Here is a 21,506-nt window from a genome sequence, read left to right as displayed (position 1 = left end):
CTCCTCATCTCCGTATTAAATGGATGACTCTTATTTTGAAACTGTCCCTAGTTCTAGCTCCCCTCAGGAGGGAAAATCTTCTCAGCATTTACTTAGTCAAGGCCCCTCAGAATCGTATATGTTTCAATAAGATCACTTCTCATTCTTCTAACCTCCAATGAGTATAGACTCAACCTGCTCAACATCTTCTCATAAGATAGCCCATTCACCCCAGGAAGTAACCTAGGGAACCACCTTTGAATTGCCTCCAATGCAAGTTTATCCCTGAAATAAGGAAACCAAAACTGCAGTCTCAGAAACACCCTGTACAGTTGTAGCAAGATTTTCTGACTTTTATACTCCACTCCCCTTTCAATAAAGGCCAACATTCCATTTGCCTTTGGTTACTTGCTGTACCTATATGCCAACATTTTAAAGGACACCAGATCCCTCTGTACTGCTGCATTCTGTAGTCTCTCTATTTAAATAATATATAGTATTTTTATTCTTCCTACCATCATGGATAATCTCATTTTCTCACACAATACACATCTGCCAATTCTTTGCCCATTCACTTAAGCTGCTTGTATTCCTTTGCAGACTGTTGGTGTCCTCCTCACAACTTGTTCTCACATCTTTCTTTATATTGGTTATAATGCACTCTGTCCCTTCATCGATGGCTGTAAATAGCTGAGGCCTCAGCCTTGATCTATGTGGCATCCCATTTGTTAGAGTTTGCCAACCAGAAGATGACCCATTTATCCTAACTGTTTTCTGTTAGTTAGCCAATTCTCTATCCAAGCTAATATATTACCCTAACATGATTAGCTACATCTATTGTTCACCTTACCTCCACCCTGCTCATTTCTTTCTCGAAGAACTCTCAATAGCTTTGTGAAACATAATTTCCCTTTCATAAACCAAGTTCACTTTGCTTGATTGTATTATGATTTCTCTAAATGTCTTGCTACTGCTTCCTAAATGGATTCCAGCATTTTCCCAATAACATGTTCAACTAACATCTATGATTTCATGCATTCTGCCTCTCACCTTTCTTGAACTCGGGCATTACATTTGTGGTTTTCTTATCTGGTGGGACTTTTCCAGAATCTAGGAAATTTTGGAAAATTACATCCAAATCTCTGCAGCCATTTTTTTAGACCTAGGATGCAGGCCATCAGGTCTATTGGGCTGGTCAGCTTTTAGTCGCATTAATTTTCCTATTACTTTTTCTTGAGTGATTGTTTAAACAACCCCCCCTCCTCTCCATTTTGTCCCTGATTTTCTATTGTTATTGGCATGCTTTTAATATCTTCTACTGTGAAGAATGATACAAAGCATTTGTTCAAAGTCTCTGCCACTTCCTTGTTCCCATTATTAATTCCCCATCTCACCTTCTAGGGACCAACGTTTACTTTAGTTGCATGCTTCCCTTACATATATAGTATTTGTAGGAGCTCTGACTGTCTGTTTTTGTATTTTGTGTTTACTCTCAATCTATTTTCTCCCTCTTTTTTAGTCATTGTTTACTGGTTTCTAAAATTTCCCAATTTTCTGACCTACCACTAATCTTCAATGTTTTTTATGCCTTTTCACTCAATTTGATACCATCCTTATCTATCTTAGTTAACCACGAATGGTCCACTCTTGTAGAGCCTTTCTTCCTCAATGGAATAGATCTTAATGCACACAGCGGAACAAAATGTTTGAGCTGTAGGATGTCTTGTTTAGTTGCATGATACATTAACTTTGAAATTCTGAATCATAATTTGTTTTGATGTTGAAAATTCCAACTGAAAACCTCCTTAAGTCCAAACACAGTTAAATTGATAGCTTAGTGCGCTACAGAGTGCCTTGAGATAGAGATGTATTGTGTCACACCATATTTGATTCCTGTACAGTGTGGCATAGTCAATTTTTTTGGTCTTTCTGTTTAAGCCCCTTTCTGTCCAAACAGAATTGACTCTTGCTGGAGTACAGTTTCATAGGCAATGGTTACCCTCCAATATCTTGCCCAGTTGGCCATTTGTCACGTGTAATTGTTGGCAGGTCATTTCATCACATGATACATGACATCCAAGCCAGATCCTGCCTTCATCTGATATCCACACCTGGCACCTTCCAAGATGGCTTGTGACTGTTCCTACCCCCCACCAAAATACACAAACACACTGCTGCTCTGGCTTCATGCAGACTACAGCTCAAATCTCGGATCTGTATGATTCAACGGGATGGGTCCAAATGCACAAATTATGTCGCAGAGATGTGCAAATCTGTGTTCGTCACCACAGGGTAGGTATAATTTTCATGAAAAGTGTACAGAATTTAAAAATGCTGTGCCTTACACAATTAAGTTTTGCATTCTAATGCTGCCAGCCTGAACACCATGGGACTACTGAGCAGTTTTGATGGAGTAAGTAGGGAGAAACTGTTTCCACTAGCAGGAGGGTCATTATCAGAGGGCATGAATTTAAGTTAGCTGGCATTACAAACAGATGATAAGAATTATTTTTATGGAACAGGTTATGATTTAAAATGCACTGCCTGAACAGGTGGCAGAAGTAGATTCAATAGTAACTTTTAAAGGGAATTAAATAAATACTTGAAGGTTAAAAAATAATGCAGGGATACTGGGAAAGGGCAGGGAGAGTGGGACTTATTGGATAGCTCTAGTAAAGACCTGGCACATGCGCAATAGGTTGCATAACCTCCTGTGTTGTACCTCTGTGATACTGCTTTAAAGGAATGTTGCGACTTTCTGACCCATATATTTCATTAATGCCTAGCCCAGGGAGGCTGATGCTCTGTTGCCTACCACTGGCATGGAATTTGTACACATCACCAATGAAATGGGACAGGACAAAGACGAGAAGACTGAAAGCACTCCACGGTCGAGGAAACGCAGTGAAAATCGACGGTGCAAGCACCTGTCAGGTTCCAATGTCAGCTTCAGCAAAGACACAGAAGGAGGGGAGGATGATATGACGCAGGTAACCACAGGATCAGCAACTGTTGTGTGTAAGTAATGGGCCTCAGGCATATTGGCTTGGAGTGGGGGTTTGATGGAAAACCAGTGCTAGATGTATTTTGAAGTTTGGTGGAGGGGTGGGTCGTGAGTGGGACCCAATGTCTATTGAGGGCTTGGGGGAAGCAGGCATATCCACATGTATGTTGGCAAATAGGGAAAGATTATTGGATGTAGTGAGAGAGGATTGGTTGGACCCCAGCAGTCTTGATATGGAAGGACATGTGGACCTGAGTTGAATTGTGAGGGTGTGTTATGTTACCAGGGAGGGACTGGAAGCCCCCAGATGTATTATGAGGAGAGCCAAGGTTCATGTATACTGTGAGGAAGGGTTGACTGGACAGGAAGGAGCAGAGCTCATTGTGCTATGGGGAGTGTGATCTCTTTGGGTATTGTTTCACAATAGCTAATATTCATCGTAAACAGACTGCAGTTCATTTGCTGCCCTATCCCACCACCATTTTTATGATTGTGAATTATAATAATGTTTAAGTGAGAAAATGACTTGAAGACCAAACTGTCTTTTTTTCCTCCTTAGATGAAGGAAGCTTGGTCACTTTATTGACATTATACAGTATTGTTAGTATTCCTGGCTAACGGAGTATTCTGAGTTTTAGTAATGGTAAATTGAATATTGGGCAACATTTTTAAGCCCCTCAAAGGAAACTGGCCAAAGGCAGGTTTGTATTCTGTGGATTGCTGTCTTCCACTTTGGATTACATCCGTCCCCATTAATATCCCTTCACAGTCAATTCAAGGCCTTTCAATATTGTGTGGAAGAATCATACAACAAACCTTACCCCAAAAGCATATGTTGAAAGGGCCAAATTAATTTGTTTCTGCACTACTTACAGGTGAGTGGTATTGGTGAAGACCTGGGCCTGGAAGCAGAAGATTACATCTGCGATTACCACCTGGAAATGCTGAGCCTGTCACAGGATCAGCAGAACCCAGCCAGTATCCAATTTGATGACTCAAACTGGCAATTTCACATCTCCTCACTGAAACCACTGGGTCTCAATATCCTCCTCAACCTGTGCTACTCCACTGTTACTGAACAGATGTGCCGCTTCTCCGATCACCTGTCCAATATTGCCCTGCAGGAAACGCCAGGCTCAGCCATGCCCATTCACATTCCTTGGGGGCTCTGTGAATTAGCCAGACTCATTGGTATGTGGTTATTCTAATATTCCTAAGATGCCTTGTGGTGCTTATATGCTATGTTAATTTTAAGAGGTAACATCTGAGCCGAACCAAGAACTCAGTATGGATTTTCAGATCTTAATCAATATCAGATTCTGCTTGGGAAGCTGTGCTGTTGGATGCTTTGAAGGAAATGTCAATTGCATTGAATCAGAAGCAAAAGGTTTCTTTTCATGCGGAGAGCTAGTTGAATTGATGATATAATTGGAAGCTCCAGTTGGGTCCAACAATTTGGGCTGATATACATGTCAAATATATGGCTGCCATATATTTGACAGGTACAGTGATTAGCAACTTATACAAAAAAAAAACTCCATTGGAAAGGTGGGTAAAAGTAGTTGGCTCAGAAATGACCCTCTGTTTATCGGAGAGGGCTGAATAGAATCCATTATCATTACATGTGGACTTATTCACACAAAAGGATCATCTGAAAAGCCTTTGAAATCCAGGCCCACAGCAAATGAATACCTAGCTATAATAGTGTTTATTAATGTACCATGATATAATAACAGCTCCCCAAAAAATTAAAAACAAAAACAGAATTACCTGGAAAAACTCAGCAGGTCTGAGTTTTATCCCCAAAAAATTACTTTGACTAACATATAAACTAGAAAAAAATTCAATTTTGCTGCTGTAGCTCCCTCTTATGATGTGGATATCACTCTATGGCTTACAAATTATCTTGTTACAGATTACACAGAAAATATAGGTACAGTAACTAGGGATGGTTAGAAATCTACCATGTCTCTGAAAGAAAGAACTTCCACAACCCTTGGGTTTTCTAAAGCGCTTTACAGCCATTGGAGGGGTTCAAATGATATCATGAGCCATCAATTTAACGTTTACATAAAAGCATAGAAAATAAGAGCAGGAGTAGATCATTTGGCCCTTCGAGCCTGATGCTCCATTCAATATGATCATGGCTGATCCTGTATCTCAGTGATGTTCACTATTTTTCAAGCAAGGCCTCCTTAGCAAAAAACATGCAATGTGGGAGCCACATCGATGACTAAATTATCATTGCTTACTACTCCTTCATGATGTAATGTTACAATGTGACTAAAAGAAAATCACATAGTATACTTAAAAAAAAATAAACACACCACAATTTTTAAAAGTACAGCATTTATAAGACAATAACCTGGACAATATAAGGAATTAAAAATGTACCTATGTCAGTAAACTTTTTAAAAGCTGAATAATGCAAAACTTACTTTAAAAACTGGACGAGCTAAATTCCAACATTGGTGAATGAAATAAAATTTATATTTTCAAACTTACTTTATGCTAAAAGAAAAATGTAACTTTCTACTTACAATACCTCCTGCTCCCTGATTCTCCTCCCTGGCTCTCAGCATTGTGGTCTTTTCCCCCTCCCCAACCTTCCACTTGTGGCCTCTTCCCACTCTGACTCGCCCTCTTGCAGAACTCCCACTCCATGACTTAGCCTCTTGCCGCTTCCCTCTCCTGGACTTGCATTCCCATTCAAGATCCAGATCTGATCCAAAGCCAGACCTCAAATGTTGTGGAAATGTGAGTGCTGATGGTGCAGAGGTACTGAACTGGGGCTGCTGCAATCCATGTTTTTTTTTAAAATGCTCCCACTTGCTGCTTCCCACTCTGAAGCCTCACTGTGAGCGAGGCAGAGTAGCTTTGACAGTTATTTTAAAAAGGACGTGGATTGTAGCAGCCCTAGTTCAGTACTTCTGCACCACTGGGTTTCGTACTTCCATAACGTCGAAGCTCTAGCTTCAGATCAGACCTGGATCTTGACTGGGGACGCAAGTCCCAGAAAGGGAAGTGACGAGAGGGTGAGGCAGGGAGCAGGAGGTTTGGCACAAGAGTAGGTTGGGGACAGGGAAGAGAATACAACTCAGATTGGGAAGGGGGGGGTAGGTCGCAACTCTGAGGTTGGAGAGAGGCCACAACTTGGAGGTTAGGGAGCGGCAAGAGGCTGCTCCAAAGTGGCATCAGTCACATGGGAAATGACGTTAAAAAGAATCTTGTGACACTCAACGAGATTACAGGCCCAGTTAACTTACCAACATAGTATCGGTGGGAGCTGCCATTGGCTCGTGGGCCTTGCAATGAAGAACACCGCTCTATCTCAATGCCATACTCCTACTCCCTCTCCATATCCCTTGCTGCCTTTAAACTCTAGAAATCTATATATTTCCTCCTTAAGTATACTCAGTGACTTGGCCTCCACAGCCTTCTTTCTGCGGTAGAGAATTCCACAGGTTCACCCACCCTCTGAGTGATGAAATTTTTTCTCATCTCAGCCCTAACTGACGTAGCCCGTATGCTGAGAAACTGACCCCTTGTTCTAGACCCCCCTCAGCCAGAGGAAACATCATCCCTACATCCAGTCAGTCCAGCCCTGTCAGAGCTTTACAGGTTTCAATGAGATCCCTTCTCATTCCTCTAAACTCCAGTGAATACAGGCCTAGTCGGCCCAATCTCTTTTCATGCATCAATCCTACAATCCCAGGAATCAGTCTGGTGAACCTTTGCTGCACTCCCTCTATGGCAAGTATATCCTTTCTTAGGTAAGAAGACCAAAACTACAGACGCTAATCCAAGTGTGGTCTCGCCAAGGCCCAGTACAGCTGCAGTAAGACATTCTTGTTCTTGTTCCTGTACTCAAATCCTCTCACAATGAAGGCCAACATAACCATTTGCCTTCCTAACTGCTGGCTGCACTTTGTTGCCGGAGGTCACCGGTAACGATTGTTGGCTTAGTGCAAAGAGGAGAAGAGTCAATTCTCTCTTAACTCTAAATTTGCTTTATTCATGTCGTTAGATCACCTACAAATAGCTTATACGTCTGGTTAAATATAGACATGCAGTTTACAGCAGGTTATACAATTTTATACCCAAAACTAGGTTCTAAACGCACACCCACTAGGTTTCTCTGACACTCCCTGAGTGGTCACAGAATATAAAAGATAATACCCGAAAAGGAGAGCTGACGCTGGCCAGGCGTTCCATTCTCTCTCTCTTGCATCTCTACGTTGCTGACGTAGGTTCTTCCACTTCCGCGATGGTTGTTCTCCGGAGTTCTCGCTGACACCACGCCCGAAATTCTCCACTCTTATACTGAATCTTATCTCTTCAAGCTGTGCTGTCTCTCTCCTGCTGGTTTAGGCTTGCTTGCCTAGTCTGTGGCATCTTCTCATTGGCTCTGTCCCAAGAACTTAGGTAGTATTACCTCATTACTCCTTTTTTAAATAAGGACTTGTGCCTTATCACATTCCCTTTGTTTTTCAAGAAACTCAATTACTTCAAACTGGTTCCAGCCAGCTCAGGCCAGTGACTGGACTCAGGTTACTTCAGGTCAAAAGTTGCTTTTGCCTGTGTCAGCAGTTCGGCTGCAGCCCCTGGCCAACAACCTACATGCTTGCTTTCAGTGATTGGTGTACAAGGACACCCAAGTCCCTTTGTTACATCAACATTTCCCAATCCATCACCACTTAAATAATGCTCTGCCATTCTGTTTTTCCTACCAAAGTGAATAACTTATCCACATTATACTGCATCAGCCATGCATTTGTCCGCTCACTCAACTTGTCTAAATTGTCTTCAAGCCTCTTTACATCCTCCTCACCACTCACATTCCGACCAAGTTTTATGTCGTCAGTAAACTTGGAAATATTACATTTGGCTCCCTCATCCAAATCATTGATATATATTGTGAATAGCTGGGGACTAAGCTCCTATCCTTGCAGTTACCCCTCTAGTCACTTCTGCCATGCAGAAAAAGACCCATTTATTCCTACCCTATTTCCTATCTCTGTTAACCAATTCTCAATCCATGCCAATATATTAATCCCAATTCCATGTGTTTTAATTTTGTATTCTAACCTCTTATGTGGGACTTTATCAAAAGCTTTCTGAAAATCCAAATACACCACACCTACTGGTTCTCCCTTATCTATTTTGCTAGTTATGTCCTCAAAAAAAACTCCAGTAGGTTTGTCAAGCATGATTTCCCTTTCATAAATCCATGTTGACTTTCTCTAATCCTGTTGATATTTTCGAAGTGTCCTGTTATCACATCCTTTATAATAGACTTTGACATTTTTCCTACAACTGATGTTAGGCTAACCAGTCTGTAATTCCCTGTTTTCACCTTCCCTCCCTTTTTTAAATAGTGGGGTTACATTTGCCACCCTCCGATCTGCTGGGACTGTTCCAGAATTTTGGAAGATGACAACCAACCATCCACTATTTCCATGGCCACTTTCTTTAGCACCCTGCAGTGTAGATTATCAGGCCCTGGGGATTTATCGGCTTTGCCCCAATAATTTCTCCACTTATTTTTTTACTAATACTAATTTCTTTCAATTCCTCCCGCTCACTAGACCCTTGGTTCCCTAGAATTTCTGGGAAGTTATTTGCATCACCTTCTGTGAAGACAGAACTAAAGTAATTGTTTAATTGTTCTGCCATTTCTTTGTTCTGTATTATAAATTCTCCCGTTTCGGACTGTAAGGGACCTATGTTTGTCTTCACTAATCTTTTTCTTTTTACATGCTTGTCGACGCTTCCACAGTCCACTTTTATGTTCCTTGCAAGTTTACTCTCATACTCTCTTTTTCCCCTCTTAATCAATGTCTTGGTCCTCCTTTGTTGAATTCTAAACATCTCCCAATCCTCAGGCTTCCTACATTTTCTAGCAACTTTATATGACTCCTCTTTGGATTGAATACTATACTTAATTTCTTAAGTTAGCCGTGGTTGGGCTGCTTTTCCTGTTGACTTTTGGTCCAGAAAGGAATATATAACTGTTGCAATGCATCCATTTGTTCCTTAAATATTAACCATTGCCTATCCACTGTCATGCCTTTTAATGAAATTCCCCAAACTATCATAGGCAACTCACTCCTCATACCTTCGTAGTTTCCTTTGTTTAGATTTAGGACCCTAGTTTCGGATTGGACTACTTCACTTTTCATCCTAATGAAGAATTCTATCATGTTATGGTCAGTCTTCCCTAAAGGACCCCACACAACAAGATTATTAATCAACCCCTTCTCATTGCACAGTACCAAATCTAGGATAGCCCGTTCCCTAGTCGGTTCCTTGACATACTGGTCTAAAAAACCAACTTGTACACACTTCAGGAATTTATCCACCACAGTATTTATTGTTAATTTGGTTTGCCCAGTCAAAATGTAGATTGAAGTCAATCATGATTACTGTCGCACCTTTGTTACATGTATCTCTAATTTCCTGTTTGATACTGTCGCCCACCTTACCACTGCTATTTGGAGGCCTACAGACAACTCCCACTAATGCTTTCCACCCTTGTTGCTTCTTAGCTCCTCCCAGACTGATTCTACATCTAGATTTTCTGAGCCAATATTCTTTCTCACTATTGCACTGATTTCATCCTTAACTAACAATGCCACCCCACCTCCTTTTCCTTTTTGTCTATCCTTCCTAAATATTGAATATCCTTGGATATTCAGTCCCCAACCTTGGTCACCCTGCAGCCACGTCTGCATAATCACAATCATATTGTACCCATTTACTTCTATTTGCGCTGTTAATTCTTCTGCCTTATTGCACATGCTCCATGTATTCAGATACAGTGCCTTTAGACTTGTTTTTTTTTTAACATTTTTACACTTTTTAGGTCTTAAGGCCCATTTGCTTCTAGCCCTTGTTTCCTCTGCCTTCCACTTTTGCCTTCTACTTTTCTGTCTTTCATTTCTATCTTTGCTTCCCTCTCTTGTGTCTCCCTGCACAGGTTCCCATCCCCCTGCCAATCTAGTTTAAACCCTCCCCTACAGTGCTAGCAAATACCCCTGCGAGGATATTGGTTCCAGTCCTGCTGGGGTGCCACCCATCCAGCTTGTAAGCTCCCACCTTCCCCAGAATTGGTCCCAATGCCTCAGGAATTTAAATCCCTCTCTGCTATACCATCCCTCCACATTCATCTGATCTAGTCTCTATTCCTAAAGACTGGACAGTAGAAATATTCACCAGGTCCTGCTAAACCAAGGCTACCGCTCCTCTTGCACTGGCTCCTGGTGTCAGTCCGGTCTTGGGCCTAGTTCCTCTCACTGTTTAAGGGCGCTGCTCCTCTTGCATCATCAATGCCAAGAGCAAAAGCAATTTTTTTTCCTTCGCTCCCTATATTCTGCTTTCAGGACCTCATTCCTCTTTTCACCTATCTTGTTGGTACCGATATGGACCATGACCTCTGGCAGTTCACTCTCCCCCTTCAGAATGTCCTGCAGCCACTCAGTGACACTCTTGACCCTGACACCAGGAAGTTAACATTGTATCCTGGTGTCAGGTCTGCAGCTATAGAAATGTCTGCCTGTTCCCCTTACAATAGAATGTCCCATCACTATTGTTCTCTACTTTTTTTTATTGCCCTCCCCCGCCACCCACGCACCTGAGCTATTTGTGGTGCCACGGACTTGGCTCTGCTTTCTCCCCTAATTCCCTTAATCACCCAATTCCCAGCAATTAGAATTTAAACTGTAGATTTCAGTTAAGTGCTAACTACAAACCAAATTAGATTTTTACAAAATGATGCTAAAAAGTTAAGACTCCTTACTCACCATCCACCAGCATCCAATCCAATCTGAAACTTACAGAACACTGAAAGGCCTGGATAGTGGATGTGGGGAAGATGTTTCCATTAGTAGGAGGGACTAGAATCCGAGGGCACAGCCTCAGAGTACAGGGAAAACCTTTTAGAACAGAGATGAGGAGAAACTTCTTTAGCCAGAGAATGGTGAATCTATGGAATTCATTGCCACAGAAGGCTGTGGAGGCCAGGTCATTGAGTGTATTTAATACCGAGATAGATAGGTTCTTGATTGATAAGGGAATCAAAGGTTATGGGGAGAAGGTGGGAGAATGGGGTTGAGAAACTTATCAGCCATGATTGAATGGCGGAGCAGACTTGATGGGCTGAATGGCCTAATTTCTGCTTCTATGTCTTATGGTCAATTCTAAGTCGTACTAAGTTGGCTGGCTTTATATGCTCCTAAGTCAAAGGCTAACTGAACCAGTTACAGAGGAACCAGTTTCAGCTGCTACTTTAATTAACTAAGCCCAACTGTTTATCCAATGGCGACCTTGTTAAAACCCAGCTTAAGGCTGGTTACTTTAGAATTTAAACTGTAGATTTCAGTTAAGTGCTAATTACAAACCAAATTAGATTTTTACAAAAAGATGCTAAAAAGTTAAGACTCCTTACTCACCATCCACCAGCATCCAATTCTATGTTAACTAAGTTATTGGAGAACCCCAAGATCAGGTTACCATTCAGTTTCTTTAATTAATTCACAAAATGCGATGCCACATTTATTGCCCATGTCACTTTGCCTTTGCAGAGCTGCCTTGAAAACAGATGAGTGGCTTATTTGGGCCATTTCAAAGGACAGTTAAGAGTCAACCTCATTGCTGTGGGTCTGGAGTCACATGTAAGCCAGACCGAATAAGGATGGCAAATTTTCTTCCATAAAAGACCTTAGTGAACCGGATGGGTTTTTACAACAAAATTTTCAAGGTCATCATTACTGAGACTAGCATTTTATTCCAGATCTATTTAATTAACTTAAATTAACTTTCCCAGTTGCCATAGTGGAATTTGAACTTATGTCTCTGAAACCTTTTCGAGTTCTAGTAACAAAGCTGGGCTAATTCCTAATTCCCCTTTCGTCTAACTTATCTTACATGCACATGTACCTACTACAAGCTGTAATCGGTGTTGTATTTTGGTTTAAACCAAAAGAAACTGAAGGAACCAGATGATTTTTGTTTAAAAACGAGTAACTAAAGAGAAGGGCCACAGCCCCAGAGGTATAGGATCTTAGCGGGACTGAAAAGACTAAACCATGAGATAAAGAAAGGAGTCCCATTGTTCTGAAGAAAAGCATGGAGCAAGAAATGTTGCTATTTAGAATTGGTACTTTTTATTTTGTAGGCTTTACTCCTGGAGCCAAAGAACTCTTCAAGCAAGAGAATCACCTGACCATGTATCAACTTCCAACAGTAGAGATGGTCAAAGAACCAGTGCCACAGCGACTGTTGTATGTAACAAAGAGGCGACCACCACTCAGTCACATGATCAGCCTTTTTGTGAGAGATACATTGACCAGTGAGTATTATTGTGGATGCACTTCAATTTTGAAAGCTAGAAAGAACTTTGATTTATATAGAGCCTTTCACAACATTAGGACATCCCAATATGCTTTACAGGTAATTAAGTACTTGTGAAGTGTAGTCTCTGTTGTAATGTAAGATACAGTAGCCAATTTATGCACACCCTTAAATAGCAATGTAATAATGGCCATATAATCTGCTTTGGTGATGTTAGTTGAGGGCTAAATATTGGCCAAGAACACTGGAGAGAACTCCCCTGCTTTTCTTTAGTCATTGGTTTAACGTCCCATCTGAAACACAGTACGTCTGACAGTGCAGCACTCCTCAGTATTGCAGTGGAGTGCTGACTTGAACCAATGACCTGTTGGCTGAGACGCGAGCGCTGCTGCCAAGCTGTAGGTAACTTTCAGTATCACTTAGGATCAGATTCTTTGAGGGCTGTCTAAAACTGTCCCGCTAGACATGGTCGATATATATTTGTTTGCTTCAGTTTGTTTGGTATTATCTTTTATTATTAAGCCTTGCATCTTGCTAAACTAGAAAAAGAATGTACAACTGTAGCATCCCATTTCACAAACCAAATGAAGTGAACTTTCAGTACATGACTTAACTCAAACCATTCTCCACCCTCAGAATTAAAACCCAGAATGGTTGAACCTGTGAGGACAAAATTGATGTCTGAACTTGATGGCAACAAATTTTAAGAATGAAAACAGTAACTGCTCTATGCTTCTCTCATGAGGGCGATTCCCTTTTCTATACTGTGGTCTTTCTCCAGCTTTCCTTGGTCATTGTACAAGGATTGGCTGAAAAGATATGGATGAATTAATGGCTTAAAAATAATGATTTTTTTTTTCATGAACTGGAAACCACCACTTAAAAAGAAAAGGCACACCAGCATCAATTTGGTTGAAGGACAAATCTTCCCACTTCCATTCCATGTTTCTTAAGACTGACTCAACACAACGGTTAGGGTAGAAGCAAAACCAGTGTGTGGATAGATTCAAGTGGTCGAGACTTATTTTATTTTCCTTGCCCTCTGGCTTGTTAAGTCATTCCATAATCCAATGGATTGGGGATGGAAAGTGTGTCAAATGGATCTTAACCTATGAGAGCAAGTATCAACAAATTTGTTGACTTCTCATTTGGCATGTTCTTCACTGATTGCACAGAGTCAGTAAAGCATAATGATTCAAGGAGACATGGCTCATGTCTTGGAGACTTACATGGGAAATGTGCAGTATCTGTTAGATTTAAGCATTGTAATTCATTAATTATTATCCAGCACCTTAATGTTCAAAGCAAAATGAATTCTTAAAACGTTCTAAGAAATAGTACAGATATGTCAGGATGTGATAAATTTTCGGGCTTGTAGTTTGATTGAATTGGAGTGACCACATTATCAGAAGACATGGTGGATGCTGGAATATAGAACAACCTTCTTAATCTAATGCGACACCCAGTGCCTCTGAGAGATACTATGTTTGCTCCACTTTTTTCAAAAAAATTGAAGTTTTGCATAAGTTCTGCTAATTCCTTCTACTTTCTTCTTTGCATTCGCAGATAGTGTACAGATGCTGTCTCATGGCACAGCTGACCTCATCCTGGAGGCATGCACAGATTTCTGGGATGGAACAGACATTTATCCGCTCTCTGGCTCCGACAGGTTTGTTCTTCCCAATTATTCAGTGTGCTGCTTAAAAAGCAATTGATGCCTGATAGGCACGGATTTAACCTTTATATGTACTATCCAATTAAACCACCAATTGCATAAGAATTTTGGGAACAGGAAATTGTCTTTCAGTTTGACCTCGACCAACCTTATTGCAATTTCCATACATCCTTTAATCCATAAACTTATTGTTTCTTGAATCTATTTGTAGTGTTTGCTCCTGATCATTTGAATAAAAAGACATAGCTCTGTTTGAGCTCCCTATAGTATCTCTAATTCGTAACATACAGTTTATGCTATGAAGAGTGAACCTGCCAGTTAAACTGCACTCGAATATTATGCATGCCTACTATGTGGCAGCATTTCAGGCTTTGGACTTCGAACAGATTCTGACTCAGTGCTTAGTTGGCCTTTGCTTGACCAATGCCTTTCTGCAAGGGACCATTAATGACGTGAAACACTGACAAACTTGTATAGCTGCACGCAATGACATTCCCTCTTGAAGAACTAGTGTCTAGGGCTAGGATCACTGCAGTACTTTGAGGAAGCACAAAGCTAAACCATCTATGATGAGTCTTTCCAAACTTTTAACAACCATTTGCTGATACCTTGCCATTTCCTGCAGCCTCTCTTATCTTTGCCCATGAGTTCCAAGGCCCTTCTGCTCAAGTGGGCTTAGAGGTTCCAATAGTGGCGTTCCTCCCATGGTTGCATTTCTTTGCTGCTGGTTATTGTCGAGCTTTTCCATTTAGAGCAAGAGATGCCAATGTTAAAGGCATTTTGAGTGATTTGGAAACTTTCTCCCATGAGTCATGTTGGAGTTATATAGAACCTTGGTGAGGCCACAGCTGGAGTACTGTGTGCAGTTCTGGTCGCCACATTATAGGAAGGATGTGATTGCACTGGAGGGGGTGCAGAGGAGATTCACCAGGATGTTGCTTGGGATGAAACATTTAAGTTATGAAGAGAGATCGGATAGACTTGGGTTGTTTTTGTTGGAGCAGAGAAGACTGAGGGGCGACCTGATCGTGGTGTACAAGATTGAGTGGCATGGACAGGGTGGATAGGGAGCAGTTGTTCCCCTTAGTTGAAGGGTCAGTCACGAAGGGACACAAGTTCAAAGTGAGGGGCAGGAGGTTTAGGGGGGATGTGAGGAAAAATCTTTTTACCCAGAGGGTGGTGACGGTCTGGAATGCGCTGCCTGGTAGTGTGGTGGAGGCGGGTTGCCTCACATCCTTTAAAAAGTACCTGGATGAGCACTTGACATGTCATAACATTCAAGGCTATGGGCCAAGTGCTGGCAAATGGGATTGGGTAGGTAGGCCAGGTGTTTCCCATGTGTCAGTGCAGACTCGATGGGATGAAGGGCCTCTTCTGCACTGAGAGATTCTATGATTCTGAGTGCATGCATCCCATGATGGTGAGAGATTGTGGTCCATTGTCCCTTTAAACATCCTTGAACACAGCCACACCCCTTGTGGCAGACATATGTTATCTGGTTTTGAGTCTTGGTACCTGAGCGTTTGCAGAGTTTGTCCATGAGTTTCCTGTAAACTAATAGCTGAGGTAGCAAAAGGGGCACTGATGAAAAGGAAGAACTTGCAGTTATACAGCACCTTATCACATCTCTGACAAGATTACAGGTAGGGTGAGTGAAGGTTCTGTCAGTAGTGGAGCATATGAACATGGCAATAGCATCTTGACTTGGTACCATTGTGAGGTCATTAAATCTCATTCCACAATGTACGAGAAATCTTGGAGTGGTGGAGATCATATTACTGGTTCTGCCACAACTCTCCAAACAGAGGGTTTGAAACATTCTTGACCCCTGTACCCAACAGCTGATCCTCGCTGGCCCTGGTGTCAGCCAGCAACACCCCCACAGATGCATCTGGAACTCCATCCTGTTCTTGATCCCTTCCTCACCCCTGATGTTGCTGTTCCTTGTGACATTCTGACACTTGTGCTTTTAGCTGCTTAAAATCTGGCTAAAGGCTGTATCAGCACTTCCTTTTCCATCCTGCTGGCACCAGCTACTTAATGAACAGTGTTACTGCCCCAACCAGGAGGAAAAGCTGGAAGGTTAGTGGCAGAGTCAAGGGAGTTGTTGGAAGCCCAATTGTCTTGCTGATCTGCACATGCCCTCTGTTTCATAATAAAACAAAACTACATAAATTGCACACCCAAATAATTCATTGTGTGTGAAACTCGTTGGGAAGTTCCTGGAAAGAAAGAGATTGCTATTATAGAGCAAATTTCACATCCTCAGGATATCCCAAAGCGTTTTGCCAAACAATAAAGTACTATTACATAGCAGGCACTACTATTAAGTTGGCAGGGAGATGTGATAAGGTGCTGTATAACTGCAAGTTCTTCCTTTTCATCAGTGCCCCTTTTGCTACCTCAGCTATTAGTTTATAAGGTCTTTGAGATATTTCAGTGTTTAAAAAAAGGTCCTGTAAATGCAAATTTTTCTACATTAGAAATTTAGAAAAGTGTAGATTCTCAATGTTCCTGAATAGTTTTGAGAAAGCAGCTTGCTTAACTGCTTTCAAAGTTCTGTAAAAACACCTGTTGTACAGTGCTTTATTAAGATCATAATTTGCAGCATAAATATACTTTTTGTCAATTATTTAAATTTGTCTCTGCTTCATTATCTCTTTTTGTGCTATAGGAAAAAAGTGCTGGATTTCTACCAACGTGCCTGTCTCTCTGGCTACTGTTCAGCTTTTGCCTACAAACCAATGCACTGCACCCTGTCCTCTGAGCTGAATGGCAAGTGCATTGAATTGGTTCAGGTGCCAGGTCAAAATGCCATCTTCACCTCCTGTGACTTACCAGGGACCACGCCCATTAAGCATGGCAGCAGGCGGAACAGCTGGAGCTCTGATGGTATTTGCGGTCTTTACAAAATTATTCAATTTTGCTATTTGCATCTGTTAACTCCTGCTGTGGTATGTGTTTTTCCCTCCTTTCCTGACACCTACCTTGGTACTGTTCCAGTGGCTGCTCAGCCCTTCAGGATGATTTATGCGAGAGGCTGTTCATCACCTGCCAGCCTATTTAGTGGGCAATAGTGCCTTTTTGTATAAAATACCTTTATTTTTCTCCTTTACACTCACCAAACAACCCAGGTCTTTATTAATTACAACCAAACTGAAGGGCAGTCTGCACTGATGCCCCAGACTGGCCACTCAGCACCTGACCATAGCAACAAGGATAGATCAGTAATTCAGCGACACGAGTAGAGAATCAAACGTGAATCCCATTACTCTGGAGCATGCACTTTTCAATTAGCATTATTTAATCACGGGCTTTAACCCATTTGAAATAAATGGGCTAAAGCTGACAAAAAATGGTGATCAGAAATCTCAGCCTAGTCTTGCACTGTTATTTTCCCTATTCGTTCATGGGATGCAGGCATTGCTGGCAAGGCCAGCATTTATTTCCCATTCCTAGTTGCCTTTGAGAATGTGCTGGTCAGCCACTTCTTAAATTGCTGCAATCTGTTCTGTAAATGCACCCACGTTGCTGAGTTCCGGGATTTTGACCCAGCGATAATGAAGGAACAGAGATGTATTTCCTAGTCAGGATGGAGTATGACTTGGTGCGCAACTTGTAGGTGCTGTTCCCATCTGCCTGCTGCTCTTGTTCTAGCTGGTGGAGTCGCTGATGAAGGTCACTGGTTTGAGAGGTGCTGTGGAATAAATCTTGGTCTACACACTGTAGTCACAGTGCATTGGTGGTGGATGGGGTGCCACTCATGCAGGCAGGTGGAGAGCATTCCATCACACTCCTGACTTGTGCCTCGTAGATGATGAGAGAGGCTTTGGAGAGTCAGAAGGTGAGTCAGTCACTCACTGCAGAAATCCCAGTCTCTGGTCTGCTATTGTAGCCATAGTTATTTATGTGGCTGGTCGAGTTCATGGGGAAGTAGTTAGACACACTGCTGTTGGAGGTGGCCATCAGCTGACACTCGTGTGACACACACATTACCTGTGGTGCCCAAACCTTGAGAGCAAATTTTAAAGAACTTAGTACTTTGGTGCACAGTGCCTTGTGCAGTATCTTGCAGTTTGTTGAAGATGCAGTTGTCCTTTCCTGACCACTGATCCCACATTAGGTGGACTGGGCTCAGCCTGGCAGTCACTGTCCAGTATTGGGAAGAATATCATGGAATCTGTCAGTTTAGGAGGAGGCCATTTGTGCATCTTTGAAAGAGCCATTCAATTAGACCTATAAACCTGCAGATTTCTCCCCTTCAACTTTCTTTTCAAAGTTACTTTTGAATCTGGTTCCACCGCCTTTTCAGGCAATGGATTACCCCTTCCATGTCCTCTCTGAACCCCAAAGGATATCTGGATCTTTCACTACATTCAAGGTGATATATGAGCACGAGTTATTGATATGAATTTGGGTAAGCCATAATGTTTACTTGCCAAAACTGTTGGATTGTTTCAGAAGGAATAGTGGAAGTGATGGAGAAGGAGGACTGCATCCAAGCCTTAAGTGGACAGATCTTCATAGGAATGGTCTCCTCCCAGTATCAGGCTCGGTCGGACATAGTCCGGCTAATCGATGGGCTTGTCAATGCATGCATCAGGTTCGTCTACTTCTCCCTGGAAGATGAATTAAAAAGCAAGGTACTGTGTTGTTTTGGTTTCTGCCCTTTTAACCCAAAGCCCCATGGTATTTCATTATGCTGAAATTGAAGAGGCATTGCAGCTTGAAGGAGTCATTCCCACAGTCACTTAGCATTTCAGAATTTACACTTTTGCTGATGGATGGTGGGTTGTGAATGCTAATATGCAGAACTAGACTCCGCTGTTTTGAATTGTGTATAGGCTCTCTTCTTTAACTCCAACTCAGTGAGTTAAAACAGAACCATAATATGAACCACGAATGAAAAGTTTGGGACTTGAGTGTAGTGTGACTGAGCACTACCAAAGCTTGTAATGAAATAGAATAGATGACAGTTTTATTAATACTGTTTTATTTTGCATGCATTGTAGTAAGATGTTTGCAACTTGGAGAGGGGGAAAAAAGACATGCATCACTCAGTACCTGCATGCTGCAGTCTCTCTACAGTTAATGAGACATACTCATTCCATTGACCTCAGGATAGAGGAGCGTGTGAACATAACTAGGAGCAGGATTAGGCAATTCAGCCCTGCCATTCAATACGATCGTGGCTGATCTCATTTCAGCCTCAATTCCAATGAACTCTCCCAGCATTTAAACCAAGACCAGCTGGATCTGATCGTAGTAATCAGCTGACTAAATTGTGTAGAATAATGGATGCCTGGAATACATTAGAGGTTGGGAATTAATTGAAGCATTCCATTGGCTTATGCCACGAAGCTTGGCCTAAATAGCCAAGTGGTTATGGTACTGGGTTTGTAACCCTAAGATCAAGAGTTCAAATCTCACAATGGCAAACTATGAAACAATGTAACTTCATCTGAAACAGATGGAAACAGGTTTACTCAAAAAGAGTATCAAGAGTTCAAATCTCACAATGGCAAAACTATGAAACAATATAACCTCATCTGTATAAACAGATGAAGAGTGGTAGCTTTGAAGTGTTGATTCTACTGCCGGATGTCCCTGGAGAAGGAGCACGCGGTGTCTGCTGGCACTCTCGAGGCCTTCCGTGCTCGGTGGGCACCGCGGGGACTGGGGTGTTTTGTTGACCCCTTTAATCACATTTTGATTTAAAGTTTGTAAGTTTCCTTTAAACTTTGTTCTTGGTTTTACAGCTGACCTGAATTAGGGGCTGTGCCTGATTTATCCCAATTTTGTTGATTTGGTTTTCATTTAAAAGATTATCAAGAGTTCAAATCTCACAATGGCAAACTATGAAACAATGTAACTTCATCTGAAACAGATGGAAACAGGTTTACTCAAAAAAGAGTATCAAGAGTTCAGATCTCACAATGGCAAACTATGAAACAATGTAACTTCATCTGAAACAGATGGAAATGTTCATTTAAAAGATTATCAAGGGTTCAAATCTCACAATGGCAAACCATGAAACAATGTAACTTCATCTGAAACAGATGGAAACGTGTTTGTACTCGAAAGAGTTACACACAGTGGGTAATGCATGGGTAGCTGAAATATTTTTCGTAGACCTATATAGTAGAATAGCATTTCTGGCATATGCCTCCTAAATGCAGCTCCTGTGAAACATCACAGTAAATTTAAAATATCCTAAACAGCAACAGAGAGCAGCTTAATGGGTATGCTTGTTCCATACTGCATGCAGCACTAACTGAAAAAAGCGGGAGTGAAATTGGTCTTCAGTAGCATGTGCTGGTGAATCGGTAGCCCATTTTACACTCGTCCGGTTTCTTTCCTGATGAAGTTAATGGAAAAGCTGAACATGTGGCTGTAAAATGAGCTGCCAATTCACTATGGACCGCTACTGCCCAAGATCAGTCTCAAGGCCAAAAGAATCAGCGTGCGTTTAGTGGACTGCGAGAGTATGCCTTTCACTCATTTTTTGAAGAATGAGTAATTTAAGCAAGCTTGTAGATTTAAGTAATTCTGTCTGTGCCAAGACTCACTAATTATGCTGACTCTATGCTGCAGAGTGTTTTTCTATTTTAAGCACTAACATTTCCTCAAAGCAGACATGGGAGAGAGGTTTAAGAAGAAAGCTTCATTAAAAATGAGAAATGAACTTTTGTTTCCAGCATTTCTATTTGTGTTTCAGCTTTCCAGCATTTGCATTATTTTGACCTTATTTACAGATGATTTTTTTCAAAGTGTAACCTTTAACAGTATTACTAGATGCTGTATGTTAGGAACATAAACAGGACTAGGGCAATCAGCCTCTACAGCCTGTTCCATTTTCACTTAGATCTTGGCTGATCATTACCCTAACCCCCTCTTAACCAGCCTCGATTCTGTTTCCCTTAGTACCCTAGCCTTAATAGTATCAGTGTAAGTTTTGAACTTTTCAGGTGACCCGCCAACACCCCCTCCACCCACCCGGCCCCCACCCCACCTCTCGCCAGCTTCTTGAGTGAGTTCCAGATTTCCACTATGCTTTGTGTAAAGAAATGCTTCCAGACATCCCACTGCAATGGCCCAGCTCTAATTTTAAGGTATGGCCCCTTGTACTGGGCTATTGTACCCTATTGAAGGAAATAGCTTCTCTCTGTCTACCCAAACAAATCCTTTGATCGTCTTGAGCATCTTAATTCGATCACCCTTGAATCTTTTATGTCCAATGGAATACAAGCCTAATATATGCAACTTGTCTTCACAATACTACCCTTTTCACCCCAGAATTATTCTGGTGAATCTGTGCTGCGCCCTGTTCTTGTACTGGGCATGTACCTAGCAAAGGAAGAAGCTGGAGCCAGTCTGTCTTCAACATAGGTTTATTCACAAAATCCAGTATAACGTAAGTTCGGGCTACTTTTTCCTCCCACACAGGTGGAAACTAGTTATTTTATATGTGCCCTGACCTTTCCCCAGTTAGTATCA

The 21,506-nt window shown here is 41.6% G+C and overlaps 1 protein-coding gene across 7 annotated transcripts in view; it reads left to right on the top strand.

Moving 5' to 3' along the window:
* The window catches only part of tmem94 (transmembrane protein 94), a 127,849-nt gene that overhangs the window by 70,002 nt on the left and 36,341 nt on the right, over positions 1-21,506 (top strand). For all 7 annotated transcript variants that reach the window (XR_005946578.1, XM_041216789.1, XM_041216790.1 and 4 more), the window contains 6 exons: positions 2,766-2,969; positions 3,859-4,174; positions 12,159-12,332; positions 13,901-14,003; positions 16,684-16,901; positions 18,471-18,652. Coding sequence is in view for 6 of the 7 variants with exons in the window: in XM_041216789.1 (XP_041072723.1) it covers positions 2,766-2,969; positions 3,859-4,174; positions 12,159-12,332; positions 13,901-14,003; positions 16,684-16,901; positions 18,471-18,652 (1,197 nt within the window). In the remaining variant the exon portion in view is untranslated. The remainder of the gene's footprint in view (positions 1-2,765; positions 2,970-3,858; positions 4,175-12,158; positions 12,333-13,900; positions 14,004-16,683; positions 16,902-18,470; positions 18,653-21,506) is intronic.

This window comes from Carcharodon carcharias, chromosome 22 (assembly GCF_017639515.1).
Source record: "Carcharodon carcharias isolate sCarCar2 chromosome 22, sCarCar2.pri, whole genome shotgun sequence".
Classification (NCBI taxonomy): domain Eukaryota; kingdom Metazoa; phylum Chordata; class Chondrichthyes; order Lamniformes; family Lamnidae; genus Carcharodon; species Carcharodon carcharias.
Note: the sequence above shows the minus strand (reverse complement) of the source record. Positions and strands in the feature narration are given on the sequence as shown.